The sequence below is a fragment of the Amphibalanus amphitrite genome, unplaced genomic scaffold (assembly GCF_019059575.1).
Source record: "Amphibalanus amphitrite isolate SeventyFive unplaced genomic scaffold, NRLGWU_Aamphi_draft 000147F_arrow, whole genome shotgun sequence".
Lineage (NCBI taxonomy): Eukaryota > Metazoa > Arthropoda > Thecostraca > Balanomorpha > Balanidae > Amphibalanus > Amphibalanus amphitrite.
This window is the reverse complement of record NW_024881642.1, coordinates 636,162-659,321: the sequence shown is the minus strand read 5'-3', so window position 1 is coordinate 659,321 and position 23,160 is coordinate 636,162. Positions and strand designations below refer to the sequence as shown.

The 23,160-nt window shown below is 50.4% G+C and overlaps 1 protein-coding gene across 1 annotated transcript in view; it reads left to right on the top strand.

The window, feature by feature from the left end:
* Nucleotides 1–544: 544 nt before the first annotated feature.
* Nucleotides 545–23,160, top strand: part of LOC122382794 — a 72,934-nt gene continuing 50,318 nt past the window's right edge. Inside the window, exons 1-2 of the mRNA XM_043368594.1 lie at nt 545–745; nt 17,073–17,480. Coding sequence (XP_043224529.1) covers nt 17,126–17,480 — 355 coding nt within the window. The 5' untranslated portion in view covers nt 545–745; nt 17,073–17,125. The remainder of the gene's footprint in view (nt 746–17,072; nt 17,481–23,160) is intronic.

Here is a 23,160-nt window from a genome sequence, read left to right as displayed (position 1 = left end):
TGAGTGCGTGAAAAATGTCCCCCACAGCGCCTGTGCCCGGCCGACAGTATCCCGTCCACAATATCCTTTCCACAGTGTCCCTTCCACTGATCCCGTCCGCAGTATCTCATACACAGTGTCCCGTCCACGGTACCCCATAGTAACACCACACTCCACAGTCCATGGTATCCCGCCCATTGTATCCCGTCCTCAGTGTCCCGTTCACAGTATACTGTCAACAGTATCCCGTCCACAGTGTCCCGTCCACAGTATCCCGTCCACAGTGTCCCGTCCACAATATTCTTTCCACAGTGTCGGTGTTCCGTCCACAATACCCCGTCCTCAGTCCTCACCATCCCTTACACAGTATCCCTTACAAAGTATCCCGCACACAGCTTATCCCATCCACAGTATCCCATCCACAGTATCCCATTCAAACCTCAAAGTATCCCATCCAGACTCCAGTGGCCGCCGCCCCGCTCCGCCGTGAGCTCGGGTGACGTCACTCAGCCTCTGCCGCGGCAGCGCCGGTAGATAGTCGCCGCCGCCGCCGGCCGAACCGGTCGGGAGTGCGGCTCGAACAGCCGACGAGAGCGGGTGTACGAGCTGTGTGGAGAGTCGAGAGTGGTGTGGGACACGAACCGACTCGGTGTGAGAGTGAGGGAAGTCGCTGTGGGCGGTGGCAGCAGTCTGAGCCGAGGGAGATACCCTGAGGTGCGGAAACCATCACACATCTCCAACACTGATCTTTGTTTTGGCTAGAAAGGTAAGGAATGACCGAATGGGGATCAGGATAGTGAAGTGTTAGAACCGGAGGAATTTATTTTTGGAAAATATGCTGAATTTTGGTTTGTTTGCTGAAATCCTACACAGTACCAATACCTAGAGTAGCAGGATATTTAGAGGTTTTCCCAGCTTATCTTTTTGCAGTAGCGGCGGAACACCTTCAATTGAGGGGGGGGGGGGGCATTGCCGACTTTTGGTCCCATTCTTTCCATGCAACGCTCATAGGGCTAATGTTAACCTTCCAGGCGGTGGGGGGGGGGACATTTCCCCCCCCCCTTTAGTTTTTTTTTTCGATATATCTCGAGAACCGCTGCGCCGATCGTCCCCAAACTTTCAGTACCCTCCCGGGAGTAGCTAGCGCACGTGGTGATCAAAATTTTTTCCAAAGGCTATGATAGGTTAGCCGCTAATGACGTCAGAGTGACGTCATTTTTGCAATTTTCGACCCAAAAAAGGTTTCGCGGGAAGAGCTGTCAGGCCAACAGCTTTAGAGATACAGAAAAATGATTCAGACATAAAATGTGTGGAATCAAGAGGGCTACAAAACTGCTATTTCGGTTTTTCGGATTTTTTGGATTTTGACCCCCAAAAATCAAAAAATAGATTTTTTGAAAATAATAGCCGAAAAATCCATTTTTTTTAATTTCGAAAAAACCGGAATATATGTGATAGTCCCTACCGCCTTCTATCTACATACCAAATTTGAGATCAATACCTCTTTTTGGCCAAGTTATAGCGAAAAAAACTGTTCAAAATTGATGACGTCAAATTTTCAAACTCAAATTTTAGCAATTCTAGACCTCGTAGCGCAAAACAAAGACCACCATTAGACTCCCCGTGACGAGCTGCATCGAATCGATACCCATTTTATGCAAAAATAACAACTTTGAAATTTGACCTTTTTTGATCTGACCTTGACCTGACCTCCACCAGAAAGTGACCTAAACCGTACCTGATGGTCTTATAACCAATACCATTGAGTTGGAAATGAAAAAACTGGCCATAAAACATGCATCGCACAACCTTAGTAAAGTTGGGCTCATGTGGTGACCCTTGGTGACCTTTGGTGACCTGACCTGTGACCTGACCTGGTATGACCAGTGACCTCTAATACCAACATATGTACTAGAAAACTGACGCCTTGTCGCTGATTTTCGACAAAATGCGTTTTACTCGGTGTTATAGTACTTTCCCTAGAAGCCCCGTGAACGGTGAAACATTTTATCTTTGACCTGACCTGTGACGTCATCGGTGACCCCGAAGCCAATGAAATTTGGTTTCCTTCGACAAATTTGACAGGGCTATCGAACGCCGTTTGAATTTTCCGGATTCGTCCAGTAGTTTCGGAGATACTAGGGGGGGGAAATGCCCCCCCCCCCCACCGCGCGAAAGGTGGCTGGTAGGCCCACCGCCTGCCGGGTTAAAATACCAAAATCAAAGGGGGCATGGTGCCCCGCTGTGCCCCCCCCCCCCGGCCCCCCCCCCCCTGTTAACCGCCGCCTAAAAATCCTACGAAGTATCAATAGGTACCTAGAGCAGCAGGATATTTCGAGGTTTTCCCAGCTTATCGTTTTTTTTTTGTCGAAAATGCAATTTAATTTGTCCTTTGTGCTTAGAAGACGTAAAAATACAATACCTATCGTATGATTTTGATCGTTTCCTTTTTCATAGGTAGCAGGTTTGGACAGTAGTGTCAGTAGGTAATTGTTGACGAGTCAGTGGCGGCGGAAGCAGGGGGGCAAGGGGGGCAGCTGCACCCTAAAGCTATGGAAAGGGGCGCCTCGAAAATCTGTAGAGGAGGCAGGAAGTTAAGAGGTGCGGCAGCCATAAAGCTGAGCAGTGCGACACCGCAACTGATAAAGGCACTTGGGGCGTTCCACGACAAATCGACAAGTGCCCTGCACCCTCATATTTTATTTTTTGCTTAGAATTGGTCTAATGGATTGTGATGGGCGGGGAAGCCAGCTGTGGCAAGGATTTTTTTCTTCGAACAACGGTTTCCGAGATATAGCCTCGGGCAATTCTTGCAGTTCGCGCTGCAGCCCTATGTTTGGCGGCCTATAACTCAGAAACTATTGGCTTTTTACGATAAAAAAATTATATGGTTCAACTCACAATCAACCAAAAAACATTTTGGCTATCTCGGATTTTCAATTTTTGAAAATTTTGATCACGTGACCTTTTGTCCTATTTCTCGAAGAGTGACCTTGATATTTTCCCCACTGAAAGTTGCAATTTTGTCTGATGACGATTAAAGCCTTATCAATTGTCATTCATATGCGATAATAAAAAAAGTGGTTATCGCCCTGCGTTGACCTCAGGTAAGGTCATTTTTATGACCTGTCCATTATTACGAGCGGGAGCGACAGCGAGATCTCGAGAATAAAGCAAGATAGCGACAAGCGGTAAACGGTAAAGGGTACACACGGATAAGGTCTATAATTTTTACTGAGGTCATTTTCAGGTCAGGTCAAAGATGACGTCACAGTAGCTAAAAGGAAGTCAAAATAGCGGCACGTTACATATATATGAAGTTTTTCTCGAATAACTTTCAAGGTATCCCAGCTAGGAACAAACTAATAGCACCATCGTGATCCTCTCGTCGATCCGCATCGACACATATGTTTGTTGACCTCGAAAGGTCGAAAGGTCAAAAGTTGACCTTAGGTGACGTGATCTAAGGTCAACTTTTGACCTTTCGACCTTTCGAAGTCAACATACATATGTTTCGATGCGGATCGACGAGAGGATCACGATGGTGCTATTAGTTTGTTCCTAGCTGGGATACCTTGAAAGTTATATGAGAAAAACTTCATATATATGTATAGTGCCGCATTTTGACTTCCTTTTAGCTCCTGTGACGTCATCTTTGACCTGACCTGAAAATGACCTCAGTAAAAATTATAGACCTTATCCGTGTGTACCCTTTACCGTTTACCGCTTGTCGCTATCTTGCTTTATTCTCGAGATCTCGCTGTCGCTCCCGCTCGTAATAATGGACAGGTCATAAAAATGACCTGACCTGAGGTCAACGCAGGGCGATAACCACTTTTTTTATTATCGCATATGAATGACAATCGATAAGGCTTTAATCGTCATCAGACAAAATTGCAACTTTCAGTGGGGAAAATATCAAGGTCACTCTTCGAAAAATAGGACAAAAGGTCACGTGATCAAAATTTTCAAAAAGTGAAAATCCGAGATAGCCAAAATGTTTGTTGGTTGATTGTGAGTTGAACCATATAAAGTTTTTATCATAAAAAGCCGATAGTTTCTGAGTTATAGGCCGCCAAACATAGGGCTGCAGCGCGAAATCCAGGAATTGCCCGAGGCTATATCTCGAAAACCGTTGTTCGAAGAAAAAAATCCTTGCCACAGCTGGCTTCCCCGCCCATCACAACCCCTTACACCAGTTTTCAACGAAGAATAAAATATGAGGGTGCAAATTTAATTTTTTATTTGTCGATTTGTCGTGGAACGCCCCACTTGTGACACGAAGAGGGTGGCAATGTCGTGGGAAAAGTATCTTTTGATATGCTGAAGAGTGGAGGGCATCCTTATCTGAAACAAAGGCAGATGCTGCCGACCCTGTCGAATATAATCTTGCCAGGCGATAAAGGCTAGGAGGGCGCACCGGCGCAGCCACTCGAGAAGCGCGCCATGCGGAAGAGGGGCGCCTGCATGCGAAAGAGGGGCGCCTGTGTGTGGGACGAAAAAGAAATATTTATGGAGACGTCTTTGAAGGCGATAGCCTCCGAACGCCAACACGAACATATGAGGGCTTATAGCGTTGCAGGCTCCATGCGACAAAAAGGGGCGCCTGATGGCCGATATGCGAGAGGAAATTAGTTTGTGTAACATTTATCGGGGGTGGTTTGCCGTTTACAACATATGAATGTTAAGGGAGGTCCGAGATTGGGGCCTGTAAAATTGCACTGTCCGTATGGGCGGTTACACCCCTAGTGCTAGGGCGTATTTTGCGTTTTTTTTTTTTTTTTTACTTGGGAGATGATTATGACCAGGAATAGCACTCTGCAAACTCCTATGGGCGCCTGTATAGGGGCGAAACTGATTTTCCAGTGCAGGGACGGCCATCGGCATTGTGGGGCGGCATTCATTCCACTAGGGCGTCTGCCAGTGTTGAAGGGCGGTATTCATTTAAATGGGGCGCCCGTTGGTGTTGATGGGCGACATGTATCACCTGGGGAGCCTATCGGAGATTGGGGCGGCATTAATTTCACTGAGGCGCCTATCGGCGTTGACGGGTGGTATTTATTCATCCGGGGCGCTTATCGGTGGTATAGGCCGGCATTCGCTTCACTGAGGTGCCTATCGGTGTTTTAAGGCGGCAGTAAATCCACTGGTGTCTGGGGCGCCTACCGGCGTCGAAAGGCGACATTCATAATGCATTTCACTGGGAGGCATATTGGTGTTGATGTGTAACATTCATTCTCCTGGGGCGCCCGGCAATGAGGGGGCGGCATTTATTCCGTTCCAGTGGCAGGGCCGGGCGTTGGCTGGCCGGACTGAGCTGCTCCATTCCTACTCTTATGTGACGGCGAGACGTTAGACCATGAAGTGGGTTGGCCGGTCCGAAGAAGACGTGCGGTGCCGGGACAGCAGTGGTCCTTGTGCCGCGTGTATGCGGCTGGTGGGCCCAGGGGGCCTGTACATGTCGCTGGCGGTCCGTGGGAATGGTGTGAGCAGCTGGCGAGCCCGTGGGGTCTGCGCGTGCAGCTGTCCGGTCCGTAGGACCAGTACCTACTTACGTGCGGCTGGCGAGCCGGTGCGGCGAGCGCGTGCAGCCGACGGTCCGAGGGACCGGTGTGAGCAGCTGGCGAGCCCGTGGGGTCTGCGCGTGCAGCTGTGCGGTCCGTGGGACCAGTACTTACGTGCGGCTGGCGAGCCGAGGTGGCGTGCGCGTGCAGCCGACGGTTCGTGGGACCGGAGTGAGCAGCTGGCGAGCCCGTGGGGTCTGCGCGTGCAGCTGTGCGGTCCGTGGGACCAGTACTTACGTGCGGCTGGCGAGCCGAGGCGGCGTGCGCGTGCAGCCGACGGTCCGTGGGACCAGTGTGAGCAGCTGGCGAGCCCGTGGGGTCTGCGCGTGCAGCTGTCCGGTGCGTAGGACCAGTACCTACATACTTACGTGCGGCTGGCGAGCACATCGTTTGGGGGGCGCCCAGCGGGAAGGGGCGCTTCAATATCGTTTGCACCCCTATCCTAGAATACCTTTCGCCGCCACTGTGACGAGTTATTGCACTTCCTTGCAGTTCTATGGTGCATCTATTCAGGTATATTACAAAAAAACAAGCCTTTGATTCACATTCCTCGTCAATATTTTGCGCTTTATCAGTTAAAGGGACCCTCCCACCTTCAAAAAAAATTATGAATTGGCATGAAAGTGATGTCGCTCGGTTCAGAAAGAGCGAAAACGAATATCTACCAAATTTCACCGAAAAATATTCACCGGTTTTCAAGATATTAGACTTTTACTTTTGTTTACTTTTTTGGGATCTCCGCTGTTTCTAGCGACTTTATTTTAGAAGTGCGGCGTTTGCGGCAGATGTTGCGCGCAAATAGCATATACCACCGCGTGCTACAAAACGTTTTAGTCAAACATTTAAAAATCGTTAGATATTTGCGCTGACGCAGGCCATATTTTAAGGATTTTTTACTGCGTCCCAAAGGTGGCATAGGGCACATGCTTTGATCGGAAAGGGCACATACCACATTGCAAGCGAAACAGTATATAATGCAGGTGAGATACACGTGTCATTGTGTAATGTGCCGGTGGAGGGACAGCAAGCGGGATATTGGGAGCGGGCAGGGCGTATTTTAAGGGATTTTCACTGGGTCGGCAATCACAATTAGGGGCGGCATTTTGCACTCATAGGGGCGGCACTTGGCATCTGAGGGGGCGGCATACCTACTGATATTTAATGACCAAAAAAGACACGTTCGACGGGTCTTTTATAACTCTTTCTAAGTAATGATTTCAGATTCAACCTAAGCTCAGCGGTATTACGTTTATTCTTCCGGGATATAGTATTTCTCTCATCATAATGCGATAAATGAAATATAATTTGACTTTACAAAAAAAAAAATTACCTGAGGTCAAGTTCATGACCTCACCAAAAATAGAACATGTTGCATACCAGTCGATCCGTATCGTCAAGCTTAAAACATTCACGGCGCTTTATGGCTCTATCTAGAACAGTGGTCGGCAGGTCGCACGAGTGGTGCCCACTTTATGGGCGCTGGACTTGGCCATTACTTGGCCATTACTTGGCCCCCCCCCCTTGTCATACCCAATTGCTTACACAGCAAGGGTCGCTGATATTCGGCCATATCCTTTGACGCCTCTATTTTTCTGCATAGGTATTAATAAAATGCAACACAATTAACTCTCTTTTTTATGGAGAGGGAGAGCGGGTGGAGTAAGGATGAACTCATACATTTTTTATTTATTAGTTACTCGCGTAATAAACAGCGTATTGCAAAGATACGTTCATCCCCCCCCCCCAGTTAATGAATGTTATACCTACCTACTCAAACATTTTCGTGACCCCAGTGACATTGTCATTGAGTTTTTGAAATTTGAATGACCTTCACTCGGTAACTTTCTCGCCGGCTCGGCCGGCGGACAAAACGCAAGCAGAGACAATGCGGGGAGTCCGCGGTGCTTTACCAACTGAGCTACGGAACAGGCAAATGCTCACCATAGATATAGGTACCGACTGAACGATCCCTTTATAACTTCAGCGATTGATAAGACAAACAGTGTGTAACTGTATACATAAAATATAAGTCTCGAAATTGCGATGTCTTTGACCAAAGGTAAGGACGATTTTGCGACCCTTCCATTAGGTATAAGGAAATGGGAGAAAATCAGGGCATGTGCCTCTTTTTATAGGTAGACAAATGTCAAAGTTAACGAATTTAAACATCAGAAAACAATTAAAAATGACACACTTAATCGGAAAATTGCCACCCACGACCCCTCGTTATGTCCTTGAGGTCATGTCATGTCATGGATTGGTAGGCCTCCAGCAGGATTTTTTTCAATGACTTCTGATAGAGACATGCGATATGCCTGAGCGATGAAAACACCTTAGATGATTTCAGTTTGACGATACAAATCGACTGATATGCAACATGACCTTTACCAGTCAGGTCATGACCTGGACCTGAGCTCAAATTTCCCAAATGACATTTGAATGTCAAATTATAGTTCATTCGACGCATCTCGAAGAGAGGAGCAGTACTGAAAAAAACGATGTCATAACTTTCGTGAGTCAATAATTATTACAGTAAAAAGGTTCTTCATTAAAACAGGTCAGTAGAGGGGCGAAGGGGGGTCCACTGTCCCCTTTAACCCGCGCATGACTGGGGGGGGGGGGCTCTACAGAGCTCCCCTCATATTTTTCAGCAATATCTTCTAAACCGTTTGACGGATCAACACGAAACTTACGGTACCCTCAGAGGCATCAATTTGACACCTTGTGTTAAAACTTTAACTTTCTAGCTACCATGGTTAACCCTATTCCTGGCGGGGGGGCCTCAGGAGCCCCCCCCCCCTGAGGTTTTTTGGTTATTTCTCCCAAACGCGTTGAGCTAGGAAGCTCAAATTTTCTGACTTTTCCTAAAAGGCTTCTACGCAACATGTCTGAAAATTTTGAGTTGATCTGACCTCAGGTCAGGTCACCAGAGGCGGTTTGGTGACCCTACCTCAGAAAAGTTTGCAATCACGCCAGAGCTAGAGTTTTTGACCGATCAATTTCTTCTCTTCAGGCTTTAGTTAGGCTACCAGTATGTGCAATTTGTATATCCCGGAATTTTGATATCGGTGACCTAAGGTCAGGTCAGTTTCGCGACCTCCCCATTATAAGTCAATGGGGGAAAAATCAACTCCCTGTTTTTACCACAACAAGGGTCGGAATGGCCCCATATACCATACATGACTTCATATACGATCAACCTTCACTACCTTGAGGTCTGTTTTGCTGTTGGGCAGCTGTGAGGTCATGTGACGTCATCAAAGGTCACCAAAGGTTTTTGGCCAATAACTCCGTACAGGAACAAGATACAGACGCGTGGATGGTCTCATTGTGTTCAGCTCGTCAAGACGCATCGAATGATATACATGATGACCTCGAGGTCACGTGACCTGAGGTCAACCTTTGACCTTGACCTTTCGAGGTCAACATATATATCATTCGATGCGGATTGACGAGAGGATCACGATGACGCCCTTAGTTTGTTCCTATCTTGACTAATTCGAAAGTTATTCGAGAAAAACTCTCTCCATATCTAGCGCCGCCATTTTGACTTTTTCGACCCCTGTGACGTCATCTTTGACCTGACCTGAAAATGACCTTAGTAAAAATTGTAGATCTTGACCGTGCGTATCCGATGCCGTTTACCGTTTGTCGCTGCGATGTGTAGTTTTTGAGATCTGAAGGGGGGCCGAATCGGCCCCCCCGCCAGTTTCTTGTCCCGGCGGAGCCCGCCAGGAATAGGGTTAAGCCGGAAATGACGTCAGAGTGACGTCATGTCGGCCGATTTTCATGTAAAATACTGAAATACGGCAAACGCTCTCAAGAGTTCAGTTTTAAAGCTAGATCCATTTTCTTTGCATGAGTGGACTACAAATACACGTAGCTATCGAACTGCTATCTCGAATTTTCGAAATTTTGAGAATTTTGAAAAATAATTATTTACAATTACAAAAATATATTTTTTGATTTTATTTCAAAAAGTTTTTGTCTTTTCGCAGAAACCGGAATATATGTGATAGAACACACACTGATGAACTACATTTGCAAGTTTTACCCCAATATCTTCAAAAATAGCCAAGTTATTCGCATTATTGTCAAAATTTTACAATTTTATGTTTTTTTCAAATTCATTTTTCAGTACGTTTTTGACGTCGTACAGCAATATCACTTGCACCATCGTGTTCCTGAGCTCAAACTGCATCTGATAGGCACCTTTTTTGTTGAAAAAATTCATTTTCAAAATTTGACCTTTTCTGACCTGAAAGTGACCTGACCTCCGGTAAATTCAGCTGACAATGACCTCAAATGACACAGACGACACTATTTTCGAAATCTACGAGTAAAATGGACCATAAAACATGCGTCACGTGACCGATACATGATATACAATTTTCGTGACCCAGGATGACCTGGCCTTGACCTTAAATATTCGAAGTAAAAGTTCTGTACCCTCAGGGTATCTACGGCATACGACAAAGAGTGCGTAAACCAAAAATGAGCCTGATCGGACCGGCGGTCCGGCGGTCAGAGTCTAAATTGTGAACTAACAAAAATGTCGATAATTTTTACTTTGACCTGACCTGTGACGTCATCGGTGACCTCGAGGTCAATGAAAATAAGTTTCGCACGACAGTTCTTCCAGGGCTATCAGACGCTGTTTGAATTTTGACGATCGGCCCAGTAGTTTCGGAGATAGGAGGGGGGGGGGGGCTCTGGAGAGCCCCCCCCCCCCCCCAGTCACTCGCGTTATGGAAAATACCCCAGTCATGCGCGGGTTAACCCTATTAGTGGCAGGGGGGGTTGTTTTTATCCACCCCTCAGGTTTTTCGGGAATATCTCCGAAACCGCTGAAGCTACGATGCTGAAATTTTCTGACTTTTCCTAAAACTAAATTGGGCACATTCCCTGAAAATTTCGAGTTCATAACTTTACCAGGGGCGGCTCCAGAGCACTGGGAATTGGGGGGTCCTATTCGTAAAGCGAGTCATTTGGGCGAAGATCACGATGCTGCACCAGTTTTACGAACAGTGAATGAAAGGTATCATGTGATAACATATACAAAGTATTGTGCATCCTCTTTTGACACGTTTTTGCTATAATAGGCGGATCCAGGCGTCCAAAAAGGGGGGTTATTTTTTACCTCCCAACATAGGTGCCCTGACACCGCCTATGCATGACCAATACAATTTTAGTCGTTCTATCATAAGAAAATTGTAACATAACAAGACCATTGCCACCCTTTTTAGAAACAGTACCAACAAAAACCTTATTTACTATACTTTTTGTGTACCCCCAATCTCAATGATCTGTATCCGCCTATGATTTTTGAAAATGCATATTTTTAGGATCCATGTGAATTCCTGGTTCATTCTCTATCGATCGGCAAAAGTTGCGTTAAGATTGGTTCAGAAACCTGGTCGTGATAAACAGTCTAAAATGTATCTGCAATTTGCCCGTTTTTACCCCCCTCTACCCCCCTATTGACATTTTTAATTTTATTTTTTTTTAGAAATGTAGATCTCGTTGAGCCAAATCGAATGCCGTTTGAATTTTGAAAATCGGCCGGTTAGATCTCGAGATATCAAGGGGGGTCGTAAACAGCCCCCCCCCCTGCCACTAATATGGGGTAGCCAGGAGCCTGCCACTAATAGGGTTAACCCTCCTCGGCCCGGCACGGGTTAAACAAGTTGTGCTCTGGAGGTTAAGTCGTTGATGTTAGGTCAAGTCTGAGGACTTTATAGGAACGTTGAAGAGGCAAGAGCTATCGAATGCGCTTTTTCGCGGTGCTGTAGTTCTATTCTTCCCCGAGTTATGCGCCAGTTTGTCAATAAATGTTTAAACAGACAACATTTCACCCACATTTCACCTTTGATGACCTCTGGTCACCTGATATTTGACATTTGACTTGACCTAACCAAAGTACGGTTAACCAACTAACCAATGTAGTTTTTGACACTCTTTCGAATACCGCTTACCGCGTGTCGCTACGTGGCCCAAGTAGCCAAGTTATAGGGGTCGGGAGGGGGTTCAAACAACCTCAGCCCGGCGCCGGTTAAGGGAAGGCACTATCATTTTGGGGGTGCTGCAGATATGCTAAGGGACGACAGCATCATTTTGAGGCGCGCCACCAATTTTTTTTAGGGCACTTAAACCACTTTGAGGGACACCACCGACACTGTGAGGAGCGCAATTATCTCTTTGAGGGTTGAGGGGTGGCACCATTACATTGAAGGGCGCCATGTGAGCAGTGATGTGGGGCAAAATGACAATGAGGAGCGCCTCCGAACTTAAAGAAGAGACGCCAACATTACTCGGGGGGGGGGGGGCGGGCAACATCACTTTTATTTTGAGGACGCCACCCACATTGTAAGGGGCGGCACTGTAACTTTAAGGAACGCCGCGGATACTTTAAGGGGCGGCTCCATCATATGGAGGGGCGCTACAGATCGTTAATGGGCGGCAATAGGTATGATATTTAGGGACTCCGATACTTCGAAGGGGGCCACCGTTTGTTTGAGGGTGACATCATCTCTTTGAGGGGCACCACCGATACTGTTCGGGGCGCCACCGACACTATAAGGGGCGCCACCGGCACTGCCAGGAGCACTTTGACCGGCGTTACTATCACATTTAAGGGCGCCGTGAGCACATTGGGGGCGGCACCATGACGTGGAGGGGCGTTACGGAAGGTTTGAGGGGCGGCAACATCATTGAGGAGCGCCTCGGACACTTCAAGGGACACCAGCATTTCTTTGAGAGGCGGCACCTTGACTTTTGAGGAGACACCACCGACACTGTAAGGGGCGGCACCATCACTTTGAGGGGCGCCAAGGATGGTTTGAGAAGCGGCACCATTATGTATATGGACGGGCGCTACAGAAAGTTAGAGGGCGGCAACATTGTATTGATGACTGATGAGTTCCTCCAAAACTTTGAAGGGCGCCACTGACACTTTAAGGGGCGGCACCAGCACTTTTAGGGGCGGCAGCATCATTTTGAGGGGCGCCACCGACTCGTTGACAGGAGACACCATCACATTTAGGGGCGCCACTGGCACTTTGAGGGAGGCACCATCACATTGAGGGGCGCCACCGATACTGAAAGGGGCGGCATCATCTTCTTGAGGGGCGGCATCATCTTCTTGAGGGGCGGCATCATCTTCTTGAGGGGCGGCATCATCTTCTTGAGGGGCGGCATCATCTTCTTGAGGGGCGGCATCATCTGCTTGAGGGGCAGCTCCATCACAATGAGGGGCTATTTGGATACCTAGAGGGGCGGCACCATTACATTGGTGGGTTCCTCTGACACTTCGAAGAGCGTCACTGACGCTGTAAGGGGCGGCACTAACACTTAAGGGGCGGCAGCATCATTTTGAGGGGCGCCATCGACTCGTTAGCGGGCAGCACCATCATATTCAGGGGCGGCATCATCTTCTTGAGGGGCGGCATCATCTGCTTGAGGGGCGGCTCCATCACAATTTGGGGCTATGTGGATATCTAGAGCGGCGGCACCATTATATTGGTGGGCTCCTCCGACACTTCAAAGGGCGTCACTGACACTATTAGGGGCGGCGCCAACACTTTAAGGGGCGGCAGCATCATTTTGAGGGGCGCCACCGACTCGTTGGCGGGCAGCACCATCACATTCAGGGGCGCCACCGGCACTTTGAGGGCGGCACCATCACATTGAGGGGCGCCACCGATACTGAAAGGGGCGGCATCATCTTCTTGAGGGGCGGTATCATCACATTGAGGGGCTCCACAGATGCTTAGAAGGGCGGCACCATTACATTGAGTGGGGCTACTAACAGATTTAGGGGCGGCACTGTCACATTGAGTTGCGGGATCATCACTTTCTATAGACGGCTGGTTCACTTTAAGAGGCGGCATTATCATTTTGGAGGGCAGCAGCCTCACTATGAATGGCGGCACCTAGCCTGCATGTGCGTGCTGCATCCTAGAGGGGGCGGCAACTGGGTCGGCAAACGGCTGTCACTGGGTCGGCATTCTCCGTGACTGGGTCGGCAATTGCCGACCCAGTTAACATGTTAAAATACGCCCTGGGAGCGGGGAGCCCTGATCGGGATATTGGGAGCTCTGATCCGATGGGGGCACTTGCCCCCTGCTTCCCCTCCCCCCGGGTGCAGATAGAGAATGCAATCGGCGGTGCAGAACACAACAATTGCAATCGTTCCTCCTCCCGTCGCGAGGTCGCCCATCCGACCCATATCCCATGATTGTCATTTGTCAACCCTGGGGCTCAGCTCTGGTCGGCAATGAACCGGCAAGGAAATCAGCTTTAGGTGAGTAAAAAAGTAATTACGAGTCATTAGTTGTCGTTACGTTCGTCGTTCAGTAATAGGTAACAACTATACGGTGCCAAATGTACCCGACGTACAGCTTGGAGCCGGGCGCCGCCCGGTCTCCACCAGTGACGTCACGCTAATGCTTAGCGACCGGTCCATTGGAAATCGCGGGATGATTATACCTCTCTTATACGGCCTTGGTTTCAATGGCCGGGAATCCCCGGAAGGGCGGGCGCCGATTCCGCCCGGGTCAGCCAACATCCAGGCTCGCACGTCCGCCTCGGCTCCGACAGGTCCAGCACGGCGACTTCGCGAATGTGAATCATGAATAGGTGGTGGGCGGCGGATGGTGCCACAGGGGAGGGGGAGCGGAGGGGATTAAAGGTGACGCTTATGTTGCTTGAGATAACTCGCCTCGCCTCCCTGGGTTCCGCCCAGGTCCAGTGATAATCTTCTCCAGCTTTAGCTAAAGTCTTATATTTGATTTTTTTTTTATCAATACAAAGTATTATTGGATCTGAGGGCAGGGCAAGGGACAGGACTAGATATGCACAATTTTCCCGAAATCCGGGCCCAGCACCGAACCGGCAGCAGCATCGAACGGGTCCTTAACCCGTGCCCTGATGGGGGGCATTTTGCCCCCCCCCTGTGGTTTTCCTTAAATAGCGAGAAAACGGCGACGCGCAGCGCCGCCAAATTTTGGGTACCTTACCGGGCATCAATTTGACACCTTCACACAAAATTTCAAGTCACAGGTTACCTCAGGTCAGGAGTTATTGAGGTCAAGCTGAGGTCATGTTCGAGTAAAAATGAGCAAAAAACATGACATCTTGAAACGCTCACCAATTCTACAGTTAACAAGCAATTTTAAAGTTCTTTATGTGGTTGTGTAGACAAAAAAAAAAACAACGCTACAAAACTGCTATCTCGGATTTTCGAAATTTTTGGATTTTGACCCCCAAAGATAAAAAATGATTTTTTTTAGAAAAACTAAAAAAAAAATTCCAAACTTTTTCGAATTTCGAAAAAAAAACGGATTATATGTGATAGTCCCTGCGCTCCTCGCTATACATACTAAATTTTAGATCGATTCCTCTTTGGCCAAGCTATAGCGAAAAAACTGTTAAAAATTGATGACGTCAAATTTTTGAACTCAATTTTTAGCAATTCTAGACCTCGTAGCGTAAAACGGAGACCACCATTGAACTCCCCGTGACGACCTGCATCGAATCGATAACCATTTTATGCAAAAATATCAACTTTGAAATTTGACATTTTTTTTACCTGAACTTGACCTGACCTTGACCTGACCTTCACCAAAACATATTCTCAACTGACCCCAAGGGCTGCCTGTCCCACATAATCGCATTTGGCATATAAAATGGACCATAAAACATGCATCACATGATATTTTTAATTTGTGACCCTGTGACCTGACCTCTGTGACCTGACCTGGTATCAGTGACCTCAAATAGCAAAATATGTGTTTGACGAACATTTCCCCATCGATGATTTTCAATGAAATGCATTTTTTTCTACTTTACAACGCATTTCTTGAAATGCCTGTAAACGGTGAAAATTCGACCTTTGACCTGACCTGTGACGTCATCGGTTTGACCGAGGTCAATGAAATTGGGTCACAATGTAGTTCCCCGTTGGGGCTATCCAACGCTGTTTGCCGCTTGTCGCTACGTTGCGTGGTTCTGGAGATCTTAGGGGGGGGGGGGGGGCCAAAATGCCCCCCCCCCCATCAGACCGCGTTGCTCGGCAGACCCCATCAGGGCGCGGGTTAAGACGGGAAGACAACAAGGTATCGGGTTTGAGGGCACTGGGCAGGGCAGAGAGGGTCACAGGGCCTGAATGCAGAGCAGGGCGCAGGGCCTGAAGGAAGGGCAGGGCAAGGTACAAGACATTAGGACAGGGCACTGGGCAGGTCGCATATCCTAGGGGTAGGTATAGTAGGGCGGACATAGCAATGTGTACGACCCTAGGAGAGGGCAGGGCACAAGGACTGGAGAGCGCATGTATGTGCTTAGGTGCATAGTAAATCAGGGCACGAAGCAATCAGAAAGGCAACATCTGTTGCACAGTAAAAGACCGAGGCATGCTAATTATTTTTGCTTGCACTTTTCCGCTGAAACCGTGACATTTCAGTGTGGGACGCAGTGGTCCAAATTTCGCGAGGGCTACGTCCCAAAGGCAGGGGGCTGCGTCCCAAAATGGGACGCAGTCAGTATGTTAAAATATGCCCTGCGCTGACGTCACACATTCAGAGGGGTATTCCTAAGCATGCCCCTCTGAATCAAAATGCTGCAATTTTGAAATTCAATATTTCCGATTTAAGGCATTTCTCGATGTTGTGAGTGCCGAAACCGGTAATTGTGAGCCAGGGACCCCATTTTGGCTATCTCAACTCAAAAGTCTAATGTTAAGGTGGGAGGGTCCCTTTAATCTCTTTCTATGTTTATAATCTGATCTGAAGTTTTCAGTTGTCTAATGTATCGAACTGGTTTTTTACCTTCAGTCACAAGTAAAAATATGCTACCAAATGTTTCGACCTTGAAAATGGAAGCACTGTTTGGCGGCGAACGACGCGCAAATAAGACGTCTGATGAACCGCGCAAGACGCGTGGCTTGGGCTTGTATGCTGAGAACATGCTGCGAAGTTTGGAAGTGTATTTGCGGGTCGCTAACTTTTTAAATTTTTGCGCACTGGGTGTGGTGTGAAGCATGAGATAGATGAGATGATCGATTTTCGGATCTATGAGATGCAAGAAGTTGCGTTCTTTTTGTAAATAGTAAACGAACTTTTTGTTCAACTTCTAGATGGGCTCCAAAATGATGCATGAACGGAAACAAGTAAGCCGGATCAAAAGCGGTTTTAAATTTAAATAGGTGATTTTATGCTGTAACTGTAGTCGGCAGAAGCTTCAAGTTGGTTACTTTATTATTTCAATGCCAATATTACCTGCCTATGACGATTCCGAATCGATGAGCTTTGGAACAGTGCCTACCCATTTACCATTTCACACCCAGACCGCCATCCACTCCTCGTCTTCCCGTGACAAGGCCAATACCACCCCGCGTACTTACCTTAGCAGCCAGTCGGCACCCGCCTCCAACCGGCCGGTCCGGTCCCACGGGCCCGGCTCGCACCGTACCGCAGCCAGGCCCGCTCCACAGCCCGCGCTCCAGTAACCGGCCGCCCTGCGCCCTGTCCACAGAGCTGCGGCCGCCGCCGCGCGGCTGGCCCGACCCGCGGCGCCGCTGCCCGACCATGAGCGCCACGCCGCCGGGCACGCCCGGTACGCCGGGCACGCCGGCCGAGTCGCCGCGGCCCGAGAGACACCAGGTGCGCGTGGGCTCCGTGGAGCCCGTGTCGCCGTCGCTGGCCCGCCGGCCGGACGGCACGCCGCTGAGGGCCGAGCGCAGCCCGACGCCGAGCACGGGCCGCGTGCCGCGCACCCAGCCGAGCCCCAGCCCCAGCCCCAGCCCGAGTGTGACCGAGTTCGCGGGCGTGCCGCGTTGGGCGCACCGGGCCGAGCCGTGGGCCCCCGGAGCCGGCGCCGGAGCCGGCGACCCCCAGCACAAGAAGTCGTCACAGTTCGACGAGCATATTCATCAGCTGAGAGGTGAGTCCTGCGGCAGCGGGCTGGTGCTGTAGTCTGTACTGTGCTGTGTCGTGCCGTGTGTTGATGCTGTGATGTGCTGTGTTGTGTTGTGCTGTGCTGTGCAGCGCTGTGCTGCATGCTGTGCGATGGTGACGTGCTGTATCGGCGAGCGGATGTGATAAAGCCTCGCTTTTATCACCTGTGGTACTCCAGACGAAAATAGCGACCGACTGTATCTAAACCCCGGGACTCGGCACTCATCATGTGCACTCTTGCAAGCTGCAGTAAGCTCATGTTTGCTCTGTTGTCAGTCGGATGCTCGTATCGCTGGATTAAGCTGACACTAACCCTCGTCACCTGTCAGAAGGACCATGCCCTTCTGTATCAGAAGCTACCCGAAGACCTCTTTAAAACGCCTCTTCAGAGAATTCCCGCTCTCGTGCTTCCAGTTTCCCCTCCGCCACGGTAAGCCTTTGCAAATAATGATTGATGGGTGACATCAGCCGTGCCAATCCTGCTCCAACCCTGGTCCACGTATCCCACCCGGGACGACCAGCTTTGACCAGATACCAGCCATCAGTGATCATATATCGGCTATGTTTGACCAGATACCGCCCACTCGGACCGGATGCCGGTATCGGTGCGAGGCGTACCGTCCGTGCCAACTGCCGTGGTCGCGTGCTCGCCCCGATCGCGCGCTGCTATTGCCGGGTGGCCCGGAACTCGCTGAAATGCTGGCTGATGAGGCGTGGCATTCGTCACATCAAGGCCACAGCCAGTGTTTATTGCTGAATAGCCTCACGCCCGCCCGGCTTATGGGTGAACTGACACGTCAGGTAGCCCATCCGAGAGAGGCTAGCTTGGAGGATGTGGTGTTCAGAGGCTGGGGATTATTGAATATGCTGTCAGCCTTCTGCAGAAGATGGTGAGATTTGAGGGATGAAGTCACCGAGCTGTATGGAGGCCCGCATCTATTGGTGGTGACGTCATTGACTGGACTGGCGGCCATCAGCTGATCGCACCACCCACGGCGGCGGCGGGGGGGGGGGGGGAGGGCTCGAGGGGGCGGGGGGGGGAGGGCTCGAGGGGGCGGGGGGGGGGGGTTGATAGGCAGTCTAAGCCCGGGGATGGCCACTGTGCACTGGTCTGCCGGTTGCCGCTGAACATTATTGAACACAGGTAGACGGATACCGCCCAGTTCCCTTGGTTTCTCTCGAAATTTGAAGACTCCTAGTCACAAGCACAGCTGTTAGTGCCAGACATCGAGACGTAAGTCATGTCGGAGGCTCAAAGATGTTCCCCAATTTTGATGATGTTGCTGCTTGGCTTGTTGTGAAGTGGACACTCAATTTGGGTGATAGGTTGTTGGCAATAGCCATCCCGTTGAAACTGCTTCCTGAAATGTTCAGACCAATGTCCGATCTGTGGCCATTTAAATCTGAAATGTGCCACTGTTTAATTTCCTCGGGCGTTGTTTAAAGTGTCTGGCGCTCTTTAATATGTTTGGTTTAGCGCATGGTCTTGGACTTTTGTCCCCAGTCCCATTGTTTGCTTTACAAAACGCTGACACAGAAGCGCATCCCGCAGACGAGAGCCGTTGAGTGGGATGGGCGGGCGGAGCTGATGGGTAGGATAGACGGGGCTGTTGGTCCAATGGTCCAGTGAGTGGTCCAATGGTCCAGCCCAGTCCAAGTGTCCACTGCCCAGTGGGCGGAGCCGTTGGGTGGGTTAGGCGGGGACTGTGAATGGATGAGCAATGGATGGTGGATAGGCGCGGCCCGGGATAGGATGGGCGGGGTAGCCCAGAGAGCTAGGTGGCTTATAGGGTTTCGAGTGGGAAATATGTTGAATGCAAATACGACTGGTCTCAAAGACAATTGTTCAGGCCATTCCGTCACAATGTTACTGGACGTTTGCTGTGGGCTAGCTGCATGACTTAGTTTCGCGACCTATAAAGAGCGGGATGACCCCTCACAGCCGACTTGTCGGAGGCTTCCAGGCTGCAGCTGTGACAGCCGTGACATCTAGCCGCCTGTCCACCCTCCAGGCGAGCTGAGTGGACGGCGCACGGCTGCGTGTCACCACCAACGAGCACAAGCACAAACTGCGAGTCGACTGCACTGCTGCACAGTGCACCGACACACACCGCTCTCCGTGGCCGAACGGCTGCACGCAGAGCTATTGTGGCGGTCGCTGCGGCGGATGCTCCTATAAACTCTGAGGACGCTGCGGCGGTCACCGGCCATCGAGCAACCCTTCGATGGTGACCAGAGGAGGGTGACGTCATCCATTCAATGACGTCACTCGTCGGGTGTGTCATGTGGCGTCACCTGGTGATGTGACAGCCACGTGGGCGAGGTTCTGGTCGATGGCGGGCGGCGACACATCGCTGATGCTTCCATGCTCCGTGGGTTGCCGGCCGGGGCCAAGGGTCTGCGTTTGGGCGGCAAACGGCACTGTTTTCGAGTAGAATCTGTAGCCATATGAGGAGCTGTTTATGCTGACTCTAAGTCGCACCCGTGTCTTTCGGCTTTTTGCTTGGATATTGATCGTTGTTCGCTTCGGGACGCATATCTTTTGAAGGATACCAGTGGAAGCCAGTGAGGCTCAGGAACGGTTGAAGACCACAGTGGGTCGTTCGGCCAGTCTGGCGGTGCTCCCTCCGCCGCCGATATGACGGCACACCGACGCCGATTCAGAACGGATATTTGGGATATTCGGCACCTACCACACTGATCTGCTGGGTGTATGAGCTTTGAGCAGTGCTGCGCGTGGAAGTGTCTAGTGCAGTGGGTCGATCGGTAGGGAGAGCCCAGACACACCAGCGCGCATCCCACTGTCTTATCTCTGTGTTTTCTCTGGCGTCCTCCTCGTCTTACCTCGCCGTGTTGACACTACCGCTCAGCGTCGTCTCCTTTGACCATCTCGACCTTTGACCGTTGCACCGTCATGAGACGTAACGCTTTTTGGAAATCTGAGTTGTTCACTGTTGGACGGCGAGACTCCAATGCGACGGCCGGACGTTGCAGGAGACATCCAGTTGGTAACCGCCGGACTTCCTCCGTGCCGTTGTACCGGGCGGGGTGCTGGCCGCGCCGAGCGGCTCAGGGCAGGTGGCCCTGGCCGCCACCTCCCCCATTCATTCGAATGGCTGGTGGTTTCTCAGCCGGAACCATGCGTTTTACTGAGCCGGAACCAACACACCACACCGCCGTTCCTGCATGGTTCCATTCCCGACCCGCTCTAATGCGACAGCCAGTCAGCCTGTCTGACGCGCGGCGTAACCGGAACGCCCTGCCCCGGTAGCCGTGACGCACTCGATGCCTACTTGCTCGCGAAGCCGGAAGGGTGGGGAGCGTAGGGTAGGGGCACGCCTTATCTGTCTCAGTATCTGTCAATGCCCTTTGGACTGATCCACATCCGCAGACGATTCCTGGCGATATATGGCAGACGCCCTGCGATACACGGCTGACACCCAGGTATCATCACGACTGATACCCTCAATCGAATCAAATTGATAGGACTGGTGTGGCTTCAATTGATTCCCTAGGCTCAACGCCATCGATGCTCATACACACTACACACTACACACTACACAATCCGTAGCTGGTATCCTACGAGACACGGCCGATGCTCGTGGACGAGCGAGTGATACCCTCTGATACTCGGCTGATGCCATGTGATACCCGGCTGACACGCGGTCCGTAGCGGCGATAAGGCTCGTTTTACGGCGGTCGCCGCCGCCGGCGGTCGGTCGGAGGCGGCAGCGATTCGCCGCCCGCTCGTAAAGCCGTCATTGGCGTGGGAAGTCGACTGTAATCGCCGGCCGAGGAGCGCGGCCGATCGGCGGTCAGATTGTGGGATCGCAGCTCATTGGAGACGTTTATGTCGTTATACGGTGATGATTGTGGCCCAGTGGTGTTACGAGGATTCGCGTCCGAAAATGCGTAAACGATGCCTTTTTAGACATAGAGGTAAATTACTACCTTTAGATGCAGACATGCACTGTGCTTGTAGCAATTTTCCATGATATTATGCGTTTCGCTAAGTTTGTTTTCTTCTCGTCATGCAATCGGAATAGTTGGTTGCTGGGCGCTCCCTCTCAAACATGCGAGCGACACCAGCGGTTATTGAGGTCTTTTGGCGGTGACGCTGTGACCTGTGCAGTGTATAACGCGCGTCCTGGTTAGTCCTGTCAGTCACTAACAATTTACAGACGGCATTGAAGATCCTCCCATACCAAGTTTACTGATATCTGGGACTCGGGGGTGTCACAATGATCCGACTTTTATATTATTCTTGGTCTTTTTAGATGTCCTGCGCTATGCGCTTTGGTATACCTAACCGCGATGATGACCAAGCTCGAATGGTCTGCCTTTCGCTGATTTCAGTGACGACTTTATGCTGGTGTCTTTGCAATTGGCCAAAGCCTCACGAAGTGATGGAATATGACTATCTGTTACATTGTGTCAGGAATACAAAAAAAAAAAAAACCTTTGTCAGAAAATGATACGTATTAGGCTCCATGGAAGATGTGAAACGGAGTTTAGTGACACTGCATTATTCGTATAGGTAATTGATTTTTAATAGACTCTCCGACTCGTCCCCCCATAAATATTCGGTCAGTGGCTAGTCATTCGGGTTCCATTAATTACAACGACGACTGCGGCGATCTGGCGTACAAAAGTCCATATTGTCTTAATGGAACTCGACCACCACAATCGCGAGCTCAGCACGGTGGTCTCGGCCACTTCTGGATTGTCATTCAAAGTAAGATAAAATAAAACTGTCTGATACCATTCATCGGGGGCTTTTGGTTTGTTATGCAGTTTTAGGCAGCAGCAGTTTTAGGCTACATGAACTTAAAACATTTTCTAAAACTAGGAATGAACAGATGTCCTCTACATTCAGATTCTGTAGATGTAGATTTGCGAGCATTGATCCTGCCTCTAGATCCACCAGTGGGTACCTTCTTCCCAATGTGCCCTCTCAGAGCCCCCGAGTGCCTTCAGTACCCCAAGTGGCCGCTTCATCGGACGCTGCTGACCTGGGCTACCATCCGGCCTGCAAAGAGACCCTCCATCCAATTTGCAATTAGGCCTCGGCGGCCGAGTGATGTCCGGCCTCTCCCCCTCTCCGCCCCCCCCCCCCGCCGCGCCGGTCGGCGGACGGCGACCTTGAGTTGGCAGCCGGCCAGCTCGGCAGCTCGCGGTCAGGCTGCAGCTTTCGAGCGTCGACAGGCTGCGCCATGAGTCTGCCCGCGGCGCAACCATGGAGTTTAGCACTGATGGCCTCCTGATCCTGCAGACAGACCTTCCAGACGGTCCTAGCCGGGCGTGATCCCCCCCCCCCCCCCCGGCAAACCGGCGTGCACTGCATTGCTGCAGAGTGGTGCTGCGTTTACGACGGCGGGCCGGCGCGGTAGAGACGATTTACGACCGGTATATCGCAGAAAGTGCGCCTCTAATGACCAGTGCACAAGGTCAGCCGGCGGGGAGCTCAAGGTCATCCGGTGGGACACGAGGTTACCGGAACGCAGCCGAAACATCCGGGACCCTCGGGCCTCGGAGATCTGCAGAACACCTGGGTGCCTTTCGGGACCCGCCCCTGGAGACTCTTGTGACGTTTGCAGGCTAGAAGACTCGAGGGGCCCTTGTTGACTCTCGGGGACCTCTGAAGGACCCTCGGGGCCCTCAGCTGA